Source organism: Macaca fascicularis, chromosome X (assembly GCF_037993035.2).
Source record: "Macaca fascicularis isolate 582-1 chromosome X, T2T-MFA8v1.1".
Lineage (NCBI taxonomy): Eukaryota > Metazoa > Chordata > Mammalia > Primates > Cercopithecidae > Macaca > Macaca fascicularis.
This window is the reverse complement of record NC_088395.1, coordinates 126,639,338-126,658,088: the sequence shown is the minus strand read 5'-3', so window position 1 is coordinate 126,658,088 and position 18,751 is coordinate 126,639,338. Positions and strand designations below refer to the sequence as shown.

Genomic DNA, 18,751 nt, shown 5'->3' with positions numbered 1-18,751 from the left:
CTGTCTTGTCATGTATTCATTGACAGACTCTGATTTCAATTTCCAGAGCTGTAGCAGAAGGTCAATGTAACCACCCCTGATGGTCTCAAAAAACACCATGTTATAGTCAAACAAATAGCCCAAGAAGAACTAGCTGGTGGGAATCTTCTTCCATGTTGTCTCCTCTGCCTGAAGCTGAGAAAAACCTGTTTGCAGGAATATTTGCCTTTAGACGATTACACCAGAGAGCAAGGAATCAAACACCAATCATATCCATATGCTAAGTGTTCTCCCCAGTTGCAGTGAGCCCCACCTCTTTAAAAAGTCACAGGGACAGTCTTCATCTCTATCCCAGGACAATATCCTGTTAGGACTGCTTTTTTCCCAGTTGAAAATAACCTAGTCTTTGAATAAGCATTTAGTTGTCTGTGGGAGGCAGAAGCTTCCTAAGCACCTCTGGATATAGAGGTCTTTAGGTATAATGGTCTAGGTTGTCTAGGTTGGTCTGAGTGGTGATTCCCAGGGAAAGACCTTGCCAGGCAGGTTTTATTTTCTTCAGAGACAGGTTCTCACTCTGTCACCCAGGCTGGAGTGCAATGCAGCTCACTGCAGCCTTGACCTCTTGGGCTCAAGTGATCCTCCTGCCTTAATCTCCCGAATAGGTGGGACTGCAGATGCATGCCACCATACCCGGCTTAGGCAGATTTTTAAAAAATATGTTAGATTATTAGCCTGGTTGGGAGGAATCTGACCTCTAAAACCAACAGAATTTTAGAAAACATGATGAATTTATAATCATAATAGAAATTCTCCTTGATGGCTATTGCACGGCTATTGTAAATTTTATCAGATACTGTGTTTATGCTACAGGGAGACTACCAGCAGCAAGAACAGGTTTTAGTTTTAAGTGGAGGGAAAGGAAATTAATAAACTCTGTTTGTCATCAGGAGAGACTACCTTTAAAAAAATCAAACAGCTTCCACAATGTCATTTTATACACATGTCATAGGCAAGGAAAGATGATCTGCTGTCTTAGATGTCCATCTGGCTGTGTCCTAACTGAAGAAAAAGAATTCAAGTGCTACCAGAGATACCATGAGATAAAACAGAAACAGAACTGGTAAGAATGGTCCCCTGAAGTTCTTAGGTTTCTATGTTCAAGGTAAAGATTACCCTGCCCACAAAACGATCATTGATGACATCATTTATGATGCCTTTGCCCTTCAGTTGGCACTGCACAGGCACTGCTTGGTTCTTCACCACGTCTGTAAAGTGCATTGCCACCAAGGGGGATGTGTAGTTAACCTGTAGGTAGAAGAACAATAAATTCTAAGTGTGGGGAGGTGGTAGGAGGGAAGTGATCAGATAATCACTGCAGGGTGATGCCCCTCACAAAGAGAACTGAGCAAATCCCATGATGCCAATTCTCAAATGGCCAAAGCAACTGACATACTCTCCTTGCGCTGGGAAAGTGTGGGAAAATCATACATTTCTCTGATAAGTCACTGTCAAATATCTGATTGTCCTCTGGGAAAAACCAATTCTGTCTCAGCATGATATGATTTTTCTGGAGATCAGACCATGAATTAAACCAAAACTAGTGTCTATTGAGTCCCTTTGTTGGGGACTGACCCCAGCGCTTCAAATGGGAGAAACAGAAGCGTGATTATTAATGCAGGTTTAGGCACATTGGTAGTAATTTATCTTTCCTGACTCTGCCACTATCTAGCTGTATGGTCTTGGGCAAGTCACTTTTTCTCTTTGAACCCCAATTTTCCCATTTGTAAACTTAAAAGGTTAAACTAGGCCATATATGAGATTCTTTCGGATATGGAAAGGAGTGTGGTTGTGATAAGAATTGGTAGAGGGAGCTCCTGGTTATGGCCAGCAGCTATTTACCCCTCTACTATCTCCTGCTCCCTAATTCTCATAGATCCCAGCCAGCTCTTCCTTTGTCACTGAGCCCTTTCTGACAGCAATGACTAAAGGGGATACAGCTTACGTGAGTCAGTTTGCCGTAGTAAGGGTAGTAGCGGAGGTCAAAAGAAGCCGACTCTGGGTAGTAACTGATGGATCGGATGTCATTTTCATCACCTCTCTGTAAGCAAAAGCAGGTATATGTGGGGTGCTGGGTCACAGAGTGGGTTAGAGTCTGAGCTAAAGGGAGTTGTACCTCAGGCAAAATCACTGTGTGACCCATAACCAACTGTTCCAGGAAGACCATGAAAGCAGAATGGGGCAGAGCTCAGCCGTGACCTGTCCCTAGAAGAGCATTTTTAGGGAGTGACTGTGCCTTGTCTTTTCAGTTCAAAGGATGTTGAATAGAAGGCCTGAACTGAGGAGGCCAAAGGTGCTCAGTATGGCTCTCTGTTGGCTTCTGGGGGACCCAGACAGAAGCAGTCCAAAGGGCTTGCAGTATCTGATGCTGCTCTGGAAAGAGGCCCGACAACTCCAGCCTTTCTCCAAAGAATCACACTGAGCCTGGGACACAGTCTTGGACTTTGGAGCTGAGGGAGATATATGTTAGAACATATTTAGTAAATCCCACTCCATGATTTGCACACTGCAGGCTTGGTTCTATTGGAAGTCAGATCAAGTGCATAGGTACCTGATACACAGGCACACAGCCTACAGTTGGCTCACCTAGACTCATGTCTCTGACCATATTCTCTGTAGTGCTTAATTACAGTAGGTGGGGTCAGAGGGGTAAGCAACAAGAGCTTGGGTATGCAAATGATTAAAGTAAACAGGTCTACCCTTATCACATTATGTCAGGTAGGGGGTTGCCCATTCTGCGATACATTCGGCTTGCCCTAAACAGCAGAGGTCTGGGGGCTAGTAAGGACAAATAGTGCATCACTACTAGTAAATTACTCACTAAGGTCATGTGATTACTTCTGTCAATATACTTTAATTGTTCTTGGTACAAACTAATCTCTCCTTAATTTATTCTAGTCATTACCTTATCCTGCTTGATTTCCACAAATGGGTGTGGATTTGACCAGTATTGTTTATTATAGAATGTATAGAAATTCTTAATATATGTGTTTAAAAGGACATAAAATATGTAAGGAGGTAGCTAAAAATAATAATTAAAACATTAAAACAATTTTAGAAAGGACAGTTCTCAGCAAGGTTTGATGTAAGCTGAAAAACAAACAGCTTCCATTAGGGAACAATAAGTAGAACTCTGTCCAGTTAATACGCTAGCTTAAGACTAAGTTGGTCTTTATGATTTACTTGTAATACATTCTTCTAAAAAGCAACGAAATTTATTTTTCGTGAAGGTCTGGGGAATCAGTTCGCATAGTTTGTAGTCTCACCTCACACTGTGAATATTTACACATATACATGACAACAGAATGTGCTTCCTACCTTGTTCATTTGGCAAGGACTGCCTGACCTTTCAGAGCTCATCTTCACTTTTCATAGCACTTGTAATACTTGATTGTCTTGATTTCAGAGACAGAGCCGTACTCTTACCTCAACACTTCTAACACCTAGCAGAGGATCTGATATATAATAAGTGATCAATAAAAGCTTGCTGAATGTGGGATATTGGCTGAATAAATGCTGCCTTTTGCTGTTTTCTGATCTGCCACCATGAAGACTGAAGTTTTCAACTGTATTTCTCCTACTGAGAATGGGATTACCAGGTCTCACGTATTTGCAAGACAACTATCCAGGTCTGGGGGTGCAGCTGATGTCACAGAACAGGAGAAAGCTACTGCCTGTTTAAGAAGTAAACCCAAGATCTAAGGGCTTTTTCCTACAAGGGAGCTAATTGGTACAGATGAGATAGAAGTTAATGGTCCCTCGAAGGACAGTTAATTAGCATATTAATCGAGTTCTGTTTATACTTCCCTTATAGTCATTTGTGATTGCAACACCCAGTACCACTGGTCATTGCTGCAAAATGTGAAATTCAGTTTTAAAATCTGGAAACTAATGACTCTAATGAAAGCTGTTTGTTTAGTTCAAAGAAACAAGTAATTAGAGCTAAGCAAAAGTGTACACAGAATCTCAATTAATGACTTGGCACACTGTTGTTCCCCGCTGTGGCCCCTAGCTGAGGTTCATTCTTTGGTTTTCACAAGTATTAACCATGACACACTGACTGACACACACACACATACACTATACACACAAACACACATGAGTTGAATGCTTTCTGGAAAGAGGAAAACCTGAAGGAACTAAAGAGAGGTGTAGTTATGAAAAGATTAACCTTTTCCTTAGCCTACCATCCATGTGTAAGTCCTTGAAAGGGATGGACTACCTTTTGCGTGAAACAGATGTGCTAACAATGCTTACTCAAAAGGCCTCTTTACCTGGACTTTGCAGGAAACCTTCACAGGATCTCCAAGCTCAGGACGAAAGCCTACAACCTATCAAAAGAAAACCAGTGTTTTTTTTTTTTTTAACAAAACATATTTGACAGTAAAAATTGGGGCTTTTCTAACCCTCCTCCCAATCATCCTTCCTCAGGCATATACTTCATCTATTTCGCCTTCTCAGAAATGTTACAAAAAGCAAAAAATGCAAAACATCTTTAGAACTAAGCAGCTCAACTTACTCCGTGTTGTATTTATGCCTGATATTTACACACAAGGGGAAACTTCAGCAAGTCAACTCTAAAGATGTAAAGAACTTTCTAATTTCAAGAGGGGTGTGACTGATAAGGCTCTGCCACACCTAAGTCATGACAGGATGGAAGAAAAATGCATTTTTATGATGTAAGAACTGTCCCCCATGCCACCCTCATGTCAATCCCCTGTTTCAAACAGCTCAGTATTCGATTCCTTATTTAAAATACTTTTTAAAAAATTAAAGATGAGGTCTCACTATGTTGTCCAAGTTAAACTTGAACTCCTAAGCTCAAGCAATCCTCCTTCCTCAGCCTCCCAAGTAGCTTGGATTATAAACTCGAGCCACTGCACTTGACTAGGACTCCATTCTTGACAAAGGCCATCAAGCAGCAGGTTTGGGAGTGAAGGAGAAGAATGGCCACAGGAAGTGCTGGGGAGAGGGGAGAAGAAACTGATAGGCTTATCTGGTTATTTGTATTTCTGATGCTGTCAGTAAAAATGACCAAACCTGTGGTGTGTGAAGACAGAGCCCAAGACAAATGGAGTGGCCAGAGCCCTCCTATCTAGTTCATTCACTTATCACCACCAGATATCAAAAGCCAATATACCCGGTTCATCTTTAGAAGGATGCAGGGCTGTCCAGTAGAGTATCCAAAAGTTGGGTCCTCCAGACCAGAGCAGTTCTTTAGGAAGGAGCGTTTAAATTGGCAGGCCTTCTTGTCCTCATCCTCATTGCCATCTTGGATGAAGTACTGCCCCGGGGGACAGTCTACATTCATTTCCTCTTGAAGACTGTCATTATAACCTAAAGCATGTGTGAGTGGCAACGGGTTATGTTAGACAGGTGCTACAGGGGAAGGCCATGCATTCAGTAGTCCTCCCTCCCAAATTTCCTTTCTCCAGCTTGTTTGTATGCCTCTGAAAGCCCACTCAGTCTCCCTGTGACCTGGCATCAGGTACCCAACAGCCTTCATCGGCAGCCATCCCTCTAGGAAGTCTTCCTGACTAGTCACTTCAGCCCAGTTTGATTGCCTATTCCCTTGCTTTTCATTCCCATGGAACTTCTGGATATCCATCTCTGGGTCCTATGTTAGTCACTTTATAATTTTTCTCTATTTTCCACCATTTCTTTTCAGATATGATAAACTGTAAACTTGGAAGGCTGTCCCTTCTACTTCTGGGAGAGAAATAGGCACATAGTTGGTAGATTTTGGAAGAGGGAATGAAATATTCAGGGTATGGTGTATATATAAGGAAGCTAAGTTGCTGGGTTAAATTTCCTTAACTTCACTTAGGAAACAAGGTGAACCCATTGGGCGGTTACAAATTTGGGTGGTCTTTTGGGATTGCCCTTATGGCTACCTGCTCATGGTTCAGTAGCCCTCCCCCCCACCCCCTCAGCTGGCAATGGATCCAGAGGCCAGCCCAAGCAGCCACCTAGTTCTCTTGGGCTGGGGACCGACTCTGGTACTGTCTTTACTGGCGGGGCACTGCCCACCCAATGTACATGGATTTGATTGCAATAGAGAAATAGTCCTGGGGAGACTGAGTTGGGTAATAATAAAACTCCAGTCTCCTGCACAGCAGGCTGAGCATGAATTACTCTTTCTCTATTGCAATACCCCTGTCTTGATAAATCAGCTCCGTCTAGGCAGTGGGCAAGGTGAACCCGCTGGGCAGTTACAATGTCTCCCTTTAAAGTCAGTGAGAGGTACCTGATTGTAAGAGAGTGAGAAGTATGAGTTGTGAGACAGAAGGAAAGTGGAAGAAGAGGAAGAGGAGGAGAAGGAGGTGGAGTAGGAAGGAGAGGCAGAGGAGGAGGCAGGGGAGGGAATAAGCCAGCTCTTCATCCTTTACAGAAGGAAGTTAGCACTGCAAAATAGAAGCATAAGTTAAAAGATAGAAACCAATGACAACCACGGGGTCTCTACGGGGATGGTGAGGGCATGAGATCTTGTCTACTGAGACCTGAGACATTCAGGGTTAATGTCCTTTACATTGGATGGAATGTAACATGTGTCAAAGGATACATACATCAGGGAGCAAGCTTAAAGAGGCTATTTGTGAGGTAACTCTTTTTTTTTTTTTTTTTTTTTTTTTTTTTTTTTTTTTTTGAGACGGAGTCTCGCTCTGTCGCCCAGGCTGGAGTGCAGTGGCCGGATCTCAGCTCACTGCAAGCTCCGCCTCCTGGGTTCACGCCATTCTCCTGCCTCAGCCTCCCGAGTAGCTGGGACTACAGGGGCCCACGACCTCGCCTGGCTAGTTTTTTGTATTTTTTTTAGTAGAGACGGGGTTTCACCGTGTTAGCCAGGATGGTCTCGATCTCCTGACCTTGTGATCTGTCCGTCTTGGCCTCCCAAAGTGCTGGGATTACAGGCTTGAGCCACTGCGCCCGGCCATGAGGTAACTCTTTGGGCTGCCAAATTTCATACATAAAACTGGGCTTTAGAAATTACTGCATTATTTCCAATTCGATTCTAAATGATGCAGCCCAGTTAGTCCTGTTAGACTCAGTCCCTATGTATTAATGTTCAAAGTATTTGAACTCAGTATTTCAGAGGAGATTTTGCACCTATGATCTACCAGAGGTAAAACTCAAAATGTACTGCTGAATTCTCATCTAATAATATCAAACCCACAGGTTGTGACTTGGGTTTGATATTATTAATTGGCAACTGGGAATTTTAAATCTATCCAATTATGGCTATGCCTTTATTTTTTCTTTGACAAAGCTACATTTAATTCAAGGCTTTGTTTTAATTTTTTAGAATAAGAACTATGCTCAAATAACTTTCTAAATAGAGGCTGCAGTCATGTGCTCATTGTTTCTCTTGAGGTAGTTCCATTAAAAATAATGTGACATGGACATGACCCTTATTGCAAAATCCCAGTCCTCATGGGAGTGAAAGTGATACTCTGGGATGTCTATTTCAGAGATGTGCTTCTTTTTAGCAGGACACATTATCTACTCTTAGAAACTGAAAAACTAGTGCTTTTCCTAACATTTCCTGCTTCCATCATCATCAGGTCAGAATTGGTATTTCTCTGTCTACTAGCTTCTTGGAGGGATTTTCTCAGCAGGGAATCCGGCAATATATTTGCAATCACTTGCAAGCATTCTGAAACAAAAGAAGATACTGTGCTGGCCATGATGCCTAAAACATTTCTGTGGCTAAAAATAGAACTACATGGACTCAGATCCCATCTCCCCTCATTTCACAGGTAAGGAATCTGAAACTCAGACTTACCCAAAATAACACTGAGCCTTACTGATATAAAGCTGAGTTTCTAACTCTTGGTCATATGACAGCAGTGTAGAATTATGAAAAGCAGCATTTCTCAAACTTTAAATTTCCTGCAAATCACCTGTGAATTTTTTAAAAATGCAGATTTTGATTCAGTAGCTCTAGAATGTGGTCTGAGATTTTGCCTTTCTAACAAACTCCCAGGAGATGCCCATGTTGTTGGTCCCGTTATAACACTTACAGCAGCGAAGGGTGTCAAGAACACGAAATGTGGATTCAAACACTGGTTCTGCTGCCAGAGTCTTTGATCAAGTTACTCCCCCTTTCTGAGTCTCAGTTTCCTCATTTATAAAATGAGGACGATCAACTTTATTATGCAGAGTTAAAGTTAAATGACCAAATTTATGTATTTAAATAACACTTCCTAGCACATGACAAGAGATTGTTCTCCTAATTCAGTGCACATGTTGTAATAGTAGCTGCCCCTAGAATGGCTCAACCCCACTTCAACCAGGCCAGGACAACCAAGCCAGAATGACTGGCGTTTTTTCCCCACAAAGATTAGGTGCAGAAATGCAAACCACACTGGAGCTCCTCTTTGATAGCTGCATAAAGAACCTGTGTGCTCTGTTAACCTTAACCAAGCTGCTACCTCAGATATTACCTTGTGAAAAGGTCTCCCACAAAGCCATTCATTTGCCCCTGAAAATTTATCTGATGACACTATAGAGATAGGCACCTCGAAAATATTTGGGATCAGAATGTTGGAGCGACTGCCACCCAGAGATTCTTCCTCTAACTCCTTTCTGGAATGCTGTTAAATAAAGACACTTGGCTAGGCGCAGCGAATCATGCCTGTAATCCCAGCACTTTGGGAGGCCAAGGCAGGCGGATCATGAGGTCAGGAGATCGAGACCATCCTGGCTACCACGGTGAAACCCCGTCTCTGCTAAGAATAAAAAAAAATTAGCAGGGCGTGATGGCACGCACATGTAGCCCCAGCTACTCAGGAGGCTGAGGCAGGATAATCGCTTGAACCTGGGAGGTGGAGGTTGCAGTGAGCAGAGATCGCACCACTGCACTCCAGCCTGGGTAACAGTGTGAGACTCCGTCTCAAATAAAATAAATAAAATAAAATAAAGACACTTGCCCTCTCCCTTCAAGTTAGCCCATCTCCAAGAAATGACTTCTTTTATCTTGAGAAAGTTTAGAAGACAGAAACCTTCCAGCTCTGGAGAACATTCTTCTTTTCCCACCACTATCTCCCCCCAGAATTATCTTCTATAAATGATCATTATTGAGCCATCTGGATATGTTCAGGACTTAACTGGGTGCTGTATCGTGTTCAAGAAAAGAAAAATGTTCTCTGCCTCAAAGAGCTTATCTTGCTGGAAAATTGACTTGTATGCTTTCAAGACAACATGCAGTCACACACTAGAGCAATTCTGATTGTAGCTACAGGTGCTAAGGGGGATGCAAAGTAAGGACAGACCATGACAAGTTGGGGTTAGTAAGACTGGGATTCCTGGGCCAGGTGAATTTTGAAATTTGGATTCCCACCCACCACCTTTCAAAAGAACTTTCCACTATTCAGAGGAACTTACTTACCCTGGAGAAAGCCATTTAGGCTAATCACATAATGCTGCCAAGTGTCGGGTTCAGAAACGTTGAAGTTGAAGTTAAGGCTATGGGCGAAGGGTCTGATCATAACGCCTGGCAATGAAAACAGGTCTTGGATATATTAACCCATTCTTGGGATAATTTTTTTTTAATTGATTCCCATGAAACCATTTCCCCCCAAGCAATCAAAATAAAAAGAACCATAATTTGCCAAGTACCATTTTACTTTTCCTCCTAATAATTGAATCTCTAAGTCATTACCAGGAAGAGCCAAAGTTAATTGAGGCTGAACATGCTGTGCAAGCATATTTCTGTCCAGCAAGTTCTGACAACACAGGGCATCTGGGCACACTCACCAGGAGGCTTTACCCGCTCCGTGAAGGTTGGTATATAGGGACTGATGGTCAGAAATAGTGTGTACATGCAGAGGGTGATCACAGCAGCCAAGGAGGCATAGAAGAAGAAGTAAACGAGTAAGATCAGGCCTGCAGAGCAATCATAGATGAGAGTGGTCAGTGCTTGCCAACAAGCCCTTCCTCCCTGCTTGGACTCATGAACCAGAACCAACCCAACCACAAAATGGCTCTTTAAAAAAATTCCCCAGATTCAGTATGTCCTTGCTTATTCAGATTTCACCAGTTTGGAGTCAGTGAGGATTGTGTCAGGGGTCTAATTGCAGTTTACCTTTACAACATCTCCGATGGAAGGGCTTGCTGAGCAAATGATGGCCATGAACAAGAATACAATGGAGTGGAGTTTAAAGTACTGCAGAGGGCAAATTGCTTGAGAGTCCTCTGGGCAACCGTTGATGTCCTAAGTACAAATCATTCTTTGCTATTCATTAAAGTGGATGCCCTGAAGAGTCCTAGCAGCTTGGTTCCAATAATTATAGGTATTTGCAAGTGATGAAAACAGCATTTCTTTCCACATAGTCTATAATTCAAACTTTTGATGAATTTCCACTGGACTTGCCTCCAGTCAAGGCAAAGTGAGGTTTTGCCCTGCTTATTTCAATTTTGCCCTGCTTATTTCTTTAATAAAGATGAATAAAATGGCTCTGCTTTTCAAAAAGAACACTAACACAGGGTGGGGAAGGGAAAAGGAGGAAACGGTACCTAATCACTGACACTTGCCTGTGAACTTTGGCAAGTTATAGAACTTCCTTGCACCTCCAATTCCTTACAGGTAAGATGGGGATAAAAACAGCACTTACCTCAGATTCTTATCTATATCCCTAACAATATCTGAAATTCAGTCTTTCCTTACATCCTATCCTGACTGTACCACTTTCAAGCTGTTTAATCTTGGGCATGCTGTTCACCTCTCTGGGCCTCAATTTCCTCGTCTGTACAATAATGGTACTTACTTCTTAGCATTGAATAATGCATATAAATAGCATAACACAGAGCCTGGCGAATACTAAATGCACCATAAGTGGCAGTCATCATCGGTTATTATTAACATTATTATTAGTGCTGTAGGACCAGAAGCATAGTTGTGTGAATTTTCCCTCTTTGGGCTGTATTAGGACTAGGTTTGTCCCAGGATTAGGCAACAATGAGTGAGGTGAATGAGCTTGAGATTGCTGCTGAGAAACTGTTTTCAAGCCCTCCTTGGGGCTCTCTCAGGCAACAACGTTTGGCTCTGTTCACAGCAATGACATGGTTGGACCTACAGATTTGAACTGAATTATGAACCAAAAACTGGAACAAACCACTTAACTTTGCTGTACCCCAAACTGAATCCAAATATTAATTTTTAAATTGAACCATGAACCAAATAAAATTAACCAAAAAAGGTATTGTGGAACGGAGAAAAAACCCATAGTAATCTGACTGGAAATGGAACTGACCCTTTTTATTTTATTAAGATGAACTAAAGCAAAACTGGAACATGAACACATTGATTCAGTTGGAGTCCCTGGAGAATAAACGACAGCACCTGTGTGCCTGTGATACTTGGCTGCTGTCCACTGGCTATCTAATGGGATTTGCCCTGTGTTTCTGCCTCCATTCCTTTACCCCATGCCCATCCTGGGAATGGATCAACAGCTAGAGCCATCCATGGAGATCAAAAGACTCAGTTTCATGGATGAAGGGAAAGCAATGGAACACAGGTACATTCCTTTGGAGATATCTTCCTTTTTTCCCAGGATGTGTGACCAGGAAGTTGTAGATAGGAGAATGACACTAGCAATAAGTCCCCTTAGCCTCACCCAGGAGTTGGTGCCCTAGAGTTTATGATAGGTAATCACAGACTGAGATAGTTAGCTCAGCCACCCCCAGGCGAAACCAAGCACAGTCCCCATCTGAACCCATTGATCCCTCTGACACTTTCTGCCCTGGATGTCCAAGTATTACTTGGGTCTTTCCTCCAGGTACTCTAGGGTTCTTTCCTCAATGCCCCCACCCAGGCTTGGACAGACCACTGAGTAACCATGCTCCCAACTCTTCATTTCTCCCACTAAAACACCCTATCAGGTCCTGAGGCCCTACACATCAGGGCCTTGTTCGTTGTTAGAGTTCATGAAATGGGGCAGTGTTCTGGCAAAAGAATGAACTCTGGTGTTCATCCAACCAGGGTTTGAAATCCCAGCACTGCCACTTAGTAACTATGTGACTATAGGCAAGTTACTTACCCTCTCTAAGCCTCAGTTTCTGCATCTGTAAAATGGGGATAATAATATTACTACCTTGTATGATTCTTGTTGGTATCCAGTAAAATAACATAGAGTTTCCGAGAATAGGGATGTGCAGGTACCAAAGAAAAGGCCCAGATTATATTCATAGGCCTGGTAAATATATTGGGCAGGCTGATGTCCAAGTTGGGACAGCATTAGTAAGTGCACAAGTAGGCACCTTGTTCTCAGGAAAGAAGACAGCAAGGCATGTGCTCTATGGCTGAAGCATTAACATTACCGTTTGCCCTTTGCCCAGGGTAGCCCAACAGAAGAATTCCTGGGCTCTACTTAGACTGCTACTCAGAGGTCTGGCTATGGCCTATCACGCAGTGTCGCTATTACCATATCTTCTCTGGGCACTTGAACCTTCCTCCCTCATCCCCACTTATTGGCCTATGTATTGTCTTTCACAGAAGCAATTTGGATCAGCTCATCTGGTGAAGTTCTAATGGCTGGCTGTTTAGGCTCCCCCTCCCAGAATCACACTTGCATTTCACAAGGCTTGTTTTTCCAGTCCTCTTTAGGCAAGGGAGAAACAGCTGTGCACCCTTGGAGCCCCAGTGAGTGTCCAGTATTTGTCTGCAGCTTCCAGAATGTCGGAATGTTCCTTAAATGGTACATTTGTTCCAGTTGAGAGTTTGTGGGATGGTCAGGGGTGGGGCTGGGAATTGGGGAAGGGCGAAGGGAGATGAGAGTCCCACACCTGCTATTCCTAATTCCAGGAAACAGAGCTGACTGTTTCACCTTGACTGAGCTGAATTAGCAACATTAACTATGAGGGAAAGAATTCTTAGCCAAGGGGCCTTTAGAAGACATGGCCATCAACTTCAGCAACCTAGACCCTTGGCACTAGGGGACTGTTACTTCATCCTTGGCATCCTCTATTTTTTTTCTTCTGTGGATTGACTGAGTTCCAAACCAGCAGCTGCTCTTTTTCTGGGCTGTGCAGAGACTGTGGCAAGTGTGAATTTTACCACTGGCTAAATCTCCTGAGGAGAAGGCTCAGCATTAATAGTTTAAGAGGTGGGTAAGACTGTAGGAGGGCAGTGATGGGGAAGTTGTGGAGTAAAATGATGGCAGCATATGATGCAAAGAGGAAATGCTAAGGAAGATAATTCTGCCATTGATAAAACATGTCTATCATAGCAGAGGAAGACACCCACAAGCTGGGGCCAGGGACACGCCTCCTGGCTCTCCTCTGACATTACCAGGTGATAAGGCCTCATAAAAACACTTGGTCAGGTTAGCAGGCATTTGAGTCTCATATCTTACAAGAAGTCTTCTGCATAGTTCTTTCAACTTTACAGTTTTAACATCTAATTGGAGTCTCACTCTGATCCTGTGAGAGAAGCAAGTCAGGGATTGTTTTCCTCATTTGGCAGGTGAGGAAACTGAGACTCAGAGAGGGAAAATGATGAGTCCAAGGTCACATGGATAGAAAGTGACAGGACTGGGACTTTAAAAAGTCATGTGCTTTTTCAATTCATTCTCACTGTCTCTCTGCATTGCAACTGATGTTGAGCCCAGTGAGTTTCAGTTACACAGTCAAGTTTGTTCAACCATGTGGAGTTTGTTCTGATGGAATCTGTCCACAGTCTAGGCATTTCCCTAGGCATTGATGCCTTTACATGAAGTGCAAAGAGAAGTTCACAGACAAGCCCATCCAGCGTATGGTAAAGGAGCCCTGGACACCACACCAAAAGCAAAGGACACCAGACTTTGGCACTGGAACTATTGGGACTTACTCCAACTCTGACCTGTTCGGGCCAGAAACATCCTTCTCTCTGGATCCCACAGGTATTCGTTCATGATCTGCAATTTCTGCCACCAGGCATTGCCTGTTGGCTGACCCTGACCCTCTTCCTCCTCCTTTTCCTCCTCTTCCTCCTCTTCTTTCTCCTCCTCTTCTTCCTCCTCCTCTGACTTGGGCACCACTGTCACGCGTGCCTCTTCTTCTGCTTCCTCTTCTTCATCTGCTAAGTAGTTCTGGTTCACTTCATCCGGATCATCCTGGAGCAGTGACAAAACATAACACCCTTTTTGAAAAAAAATGTACAATGGTGCATCCCACCAGCCAAAAATAAATTGAAATGACTCAATATTTGGAGATGCTTCAAATTTCCACTTCCCCATAAACATACATGTTGTTACAAGAGGTGGATTTTCTTTCTCTCTGTTCTTTTGGAGGAAATATCCTTTCTATGACCCATTTTGACTCAGTATTCTTTCCATAGAGGTGCAAGTTTTATTCTCAGCTTCAGGCATTTGGGCTCTTCTCCAAGGACTGTTCATATCACTACTGTGTTCTGGGCCTTGACCTCCCACTTAACCTTGGCCTATCAGAGCAGAGGTGAACTCACACAGGAAGAGGGTGGAATAGTCTTAGACATTGTGTCCGTGATGGCAAACTTTCAGTCCAAGTCAGCTTTATTCTAACACCCTGTACACATTCAGCTGCTCAACTTCACCATTTTAAGTTGTGTCTAAAAATAGCCCGGGATGGACATCAGGAGGAGAGGCCAACTACTGTACCCCTCCTCAAAACTTAGCCTTCCTTCCCAACAGAAACAATAGATGGGAAGTTATTAACTGCTTCTCTGATTATTGCCCTAGTTTGAATTTCTTCCTACCTTAAATTGGTTGGAAAGACCATCTGAGAGCTGGAACCCCAGGCTTCCTTAGTCCCCCCTCTATGCCTTAGGCAAAAAGCTGGGCACGTAATACATACTCAGCACATATTTGTTGATTGACTGATGGCAGCCATTACTTGAGATTTGAAACTGTAATCTTCTCTGAGTGATTCTAAGAAAATTAAACTGAAAAAGAGAGAGGGAGAGAGAGAAACCTAGACTTCACCAAAGTGGTGTTTCAAATACCTCCCAGCCACAGGCCGGAGAATTGTATCTTTGCTCTTTGGGGGTTTGCCAAGGCTTATTGCAGCAGCAGAAAATGAGGCTGCCCTCCCTTCTCTGCTGTCCAAGTCAGAAGAGTTGCGGGGCTGTGCACCTGTTGGGGTAGGATGTGTCAAACACTAGAGACCAGGGGCTCTGTGCTGCTCCCTCCCTGCCTGATTCCTCAAAGGCCATTTAGAGGGCACTCGGCTGAAAATGCTGCCTTTGCTGGGGGGAGGAGGGCTCAGCAAATTGGATTGCTCAGAATTAGTAAAAGTGATACAGAATGACAAGGCTCAGCTCTCAGCATTCGGTCTGCACAGCACTATCTAGCTCTTGATTATAAGCCCTCTTGAATTGCTCTCTAATTTGTTCCAATGTACAGCTCTATATAAAATATCACATCAGAACCGACAGGGACCTTCAAGATTTACTTATCCATCTGAGGCCCAGAGATGGGACAGGATCTAGCCAAAGCCATGCAGTAAATTCATGATAGAGTTGACAGTCTTGGAACCTGTGTCTCTTGATATCCTGGACAATGATATTTCTCCTCTATCACATTAAGCACAAGTGCCTAGAGGTAGCTTAGCAGATTAATGAAACACAATGCTTTAGGTTCTGTGTTCCTAAAGGATTTTAGGGCTCACGCCTATAATCCCAACACTTTGGGAGGCCAAGAAAGGAGGATCATTTGAACTCAGGAGTTTAAGGACAGCCTAGGCAACATAGCAAGACCCTGTCTCTACAAAATTTAAAAAATTAGCCAGACATGGTGGCATGCACCTGTAGTCCTAGCTACTCAGGAGGCTGAGGCAGGAGGATTGCTTGAGCCTGGGAGGTCAAGGCTGCAGTGAGCTGTGATCATGCCACTGTACTCCAGCCTGGGTGACAGAGTGAAACATTGTCTCAAAAAGACACACAGAAAAAGATTTTAGGTGCTTATTATAATCAAGGATGGCTGACTGACATAGGCTCACAGTGTAAGGCTTAGGAAAATAAACTTCATCCATCACTCAATGTTGAATGGATTAATGCATGTTCTTAATATCTTTCACTTGTGTGTGAACCTATGTACACATTTAAACTCCCAAACTACATTTTGAGCACCCAGAGGGAGACTCCATATTTTCTAGCCTCTCGATGGCCCTCCATAGTGTAAAGCTGACCCAGTATGTCCTAACCAAATATCAGTGATACCTGCCTGACTTAAAATTCCTGATGCAGGACTCTGCAGGAATGCTTTCACAGAGATTGTCACCCTAACTGAGCTGTCATGCATATCACAGTGGGTAGCAATCACGGTCCCCAGAGAATGTACTACACCCGAGAATCTCAGTGAATTTGAAGTATAACACTTCATTGAGGAGAAATATATATTCCCTTTACATTTCCTGAACAATTTTCTTTTCTTTCCTTGTTACGATGCCTGCCTTCAACCTTCTACAGAGGAGGCAGCTGGTCTAGGCCTCAGCCTGATCTTATTTGTAGATATGGGCTCTCATGATAATCCCATTACAGATGGCTTGTCATTAAAGCTTTACCCTCCTGAGAAGAATTAATCTTCTCACGGCTAATTTGCCCTTACAGCTCTCACACCCGAGAGGCTGTGAGAGGTTCCTGAGCTTTGCTTTAGGAACCTCAAATCTTTTCTCCTCTCCTCTGCTTCCAGGTAAAGGAGATGGTCACACTGTGCAAGAGAGACCTTCCCCAAAAGATCCTCATTAATTAAATGTAAAATGTATCTTTGTGAAACTATTTAATGAAATCCAATAGAAAATCCTTTGGTAATGAGAATGCTTATCCCTAAGATTCTGTTTTGTCACTTTCCTAAAGTGGCACTACCCTCATGTGATACTGTGTGTGAGTGTGCTGGGGTATGGTAGTGGGTGTGCGATGGGGTCATCAGGTTTCCCTAAAAGAGAAGAGTCTGAAGAACAGAGGGTGGCTCCATTTTGAGCAATCTAAATATATAAACATATAAACAAATATATAAATGAACAGTATGACCCAAAGGATAAATTTTAAATTTGTGCCCTGCATTGAGCAGTAATACACCATAAACATTTGAATGGCTGGTTAATTTTAAAAGAGAAATTAGCACAGGATTGCATTAATTTCTTTTTAAATTTGATCAAGTATTATAAGGATCAAGATCCCCTGATGCATTTAAAATCCAAGCCACTTGACAAATAACTGAAATTACACACAACATTTTAGCAAGATTACGTAGAAAAGAAGGCAAGTAAGAAATAGTTTTATACCCCTGCAGATTGTAACTGTTCTGAGAGCTGGAAGAAACTTTGGGGGAAATTAAATAATTCTTTGAATTGTGGCTAAAAAGCTAAGAGAAGCCCTCTGTAGGTTGATAGGAACTTAGAATAATGTATGTTTTCTTCTGCGGGCTGTTGACAGTTTTCACTTAACTCCCTGGTTACATAAGTGGCCATACCCAAAGAAAAATGGCTTAGACTTTGTTTCCTCCTGGGGCTCAGATCACAATCCTCTCTGGGGAACATTTCAAAATCCTCTCCCCAAAAAGTACTGCGTGTGGCATACATTAATGTCTTATAGCAAAATAAATGCAAAGAAACTTTTGGATCAAATAATTTGTAATACCCCCTGGAGATAAACGGTGAGACCAAAACAATGTATATGTGTCTGTATGTTGGGCAGTGTGGCATGGCAATGAGGATGGAAATGGGTAGTGGCAGATCGGGGGTTTGGAAGATGCATACTGCAAATACAATGGAAAGAGCACAAGATTAGAAGTGAGGATATTGCATTTTCACTTTGGCTCCTCCACTAACTTGCAAGTCACTCCTGTGCTCTGAGCCACAGTAGCCTCCTTTACATAATGAGGGGTTCTGGAGATATATTGTCTAGGATTCCTCCCAGCTCCTATTGGGGATTCTATGATTTTAGCTATAGTTTGGAATTTCTACTTTAGAAAGAGAGCAGCTGGACTCTAAGAAGCTACCACCCAAGGGTACTGAGACAGCTGGGTAGGCAGTGCCTTTCATTTCCTCTTCCTCTTTCCTTCCCTCTTGGCTAAATTTCTTGCTATTAGAATTAAATTTTTATACTCCAAAAGGTCTGTGAAAATTCTATACTCCCAAGAAAAGATTTTATAAGCCCGTTATTCTCTGTTATCTTCTCCTTCCCTTATCTTTGTTTCACAGGAAGAGGGGTTTCCTCCTTTTATCCAACAATTTAGGGTACCCGGGGGTGCTGGGAGTCACTGCTCCTTTTTGAAACCCTGGGTTTCCCTAAACTTCGCTGTTTATGCCCATCCCAAAGAGAGGCAGCAGTAAACCAAGGTCTGCACAGCCCCCAACCCACCCCATTAGAAAAAGCGGTGGGGGGCAGCAAAATATTCTGCTCTCCGGCACTCACGAGTCTGTAGCGATAACTGTAAGGAAAGGATGGAGCCCTTCTGGACCGGAGTTGCCTTCTCATGACTGTTCAGTGGGCAAAGACGCAGCAGAGGCAGGCAATCGGGTGAGAGTTCTGGAGCTTCTGCTGGTACAGGAGACACTGGTTGCTGGGGACACTTGGCGCCTGGTAAAAGTGAACCCTCCTGGCATGAGCCCTTCCCCAAAATAATCTAACATGTCCCTCTCTCATTGGTTGGCCCCTTCCCTGAATCAAGGGAAAGCCCTTATGGAAAAGCAAGCTCATCATTACAAGGAGGGGGAGATATTCTGGGTCACGAGGATGAGCAAATCACCCCCCGCCCCGCCCCCC

The 18,751-nt window shown here is 43.2% G+C and overlaps 1 protein-coding gene across 4 annotated transcripts; it reads right to left on the bottom strand.

Moving 5' to 3' along the window:
* Positions 1-956: 956 nt before the first annotated feature.
* ATP1B4 (ATPase Na+/K+ transporting family member beta 4) lies at positions 957-18,543 on the bottom strand. Of its 4 annotated transcripts, XR_012430278.1 has the most exons (9): positions 18,401-18,543; positions 13,859-14,123; positions 9,790-9,918; positions 9,422-9,526; positions 6,284-6,440; positions 5,177-5,373; positions 4,311-4,367; positions 1,982-2,077; positions 957-1,284 (listed from the first exon to the last, which is right to left on the bottom strand). XR_012430278.1 is itself a non-coding variant. In XM_005594483.5 (8 exons), exons 1-8 carry the CDS (start codon positions 18,461-18,463, stop codon positions 1,123-1,125), a joined length of 1,074 nt encoding a protein of 357 aa, XP_005594540.3. In that variant the 5' UTR covers positions 18,464-18,543; the 3' UTR covers positions 957-1,122. The 4 variants fall into 4 exon arrangements, 3 of the variants coding, with proteins under 3 accessions (XP_005594540.3, XP_005594541.3, XP_073886002.1); XM_005594483.5 differs by lacking the exon at positions 6,284-6,440; XM_005594484.5 differs by lacking the exon at positions 6,284-6,440 and having other exon boundaries at positions 13,871-14,123.
* Between the last annotated feature and the right edge of the window lie 208 nt (positions 18,544-18,751).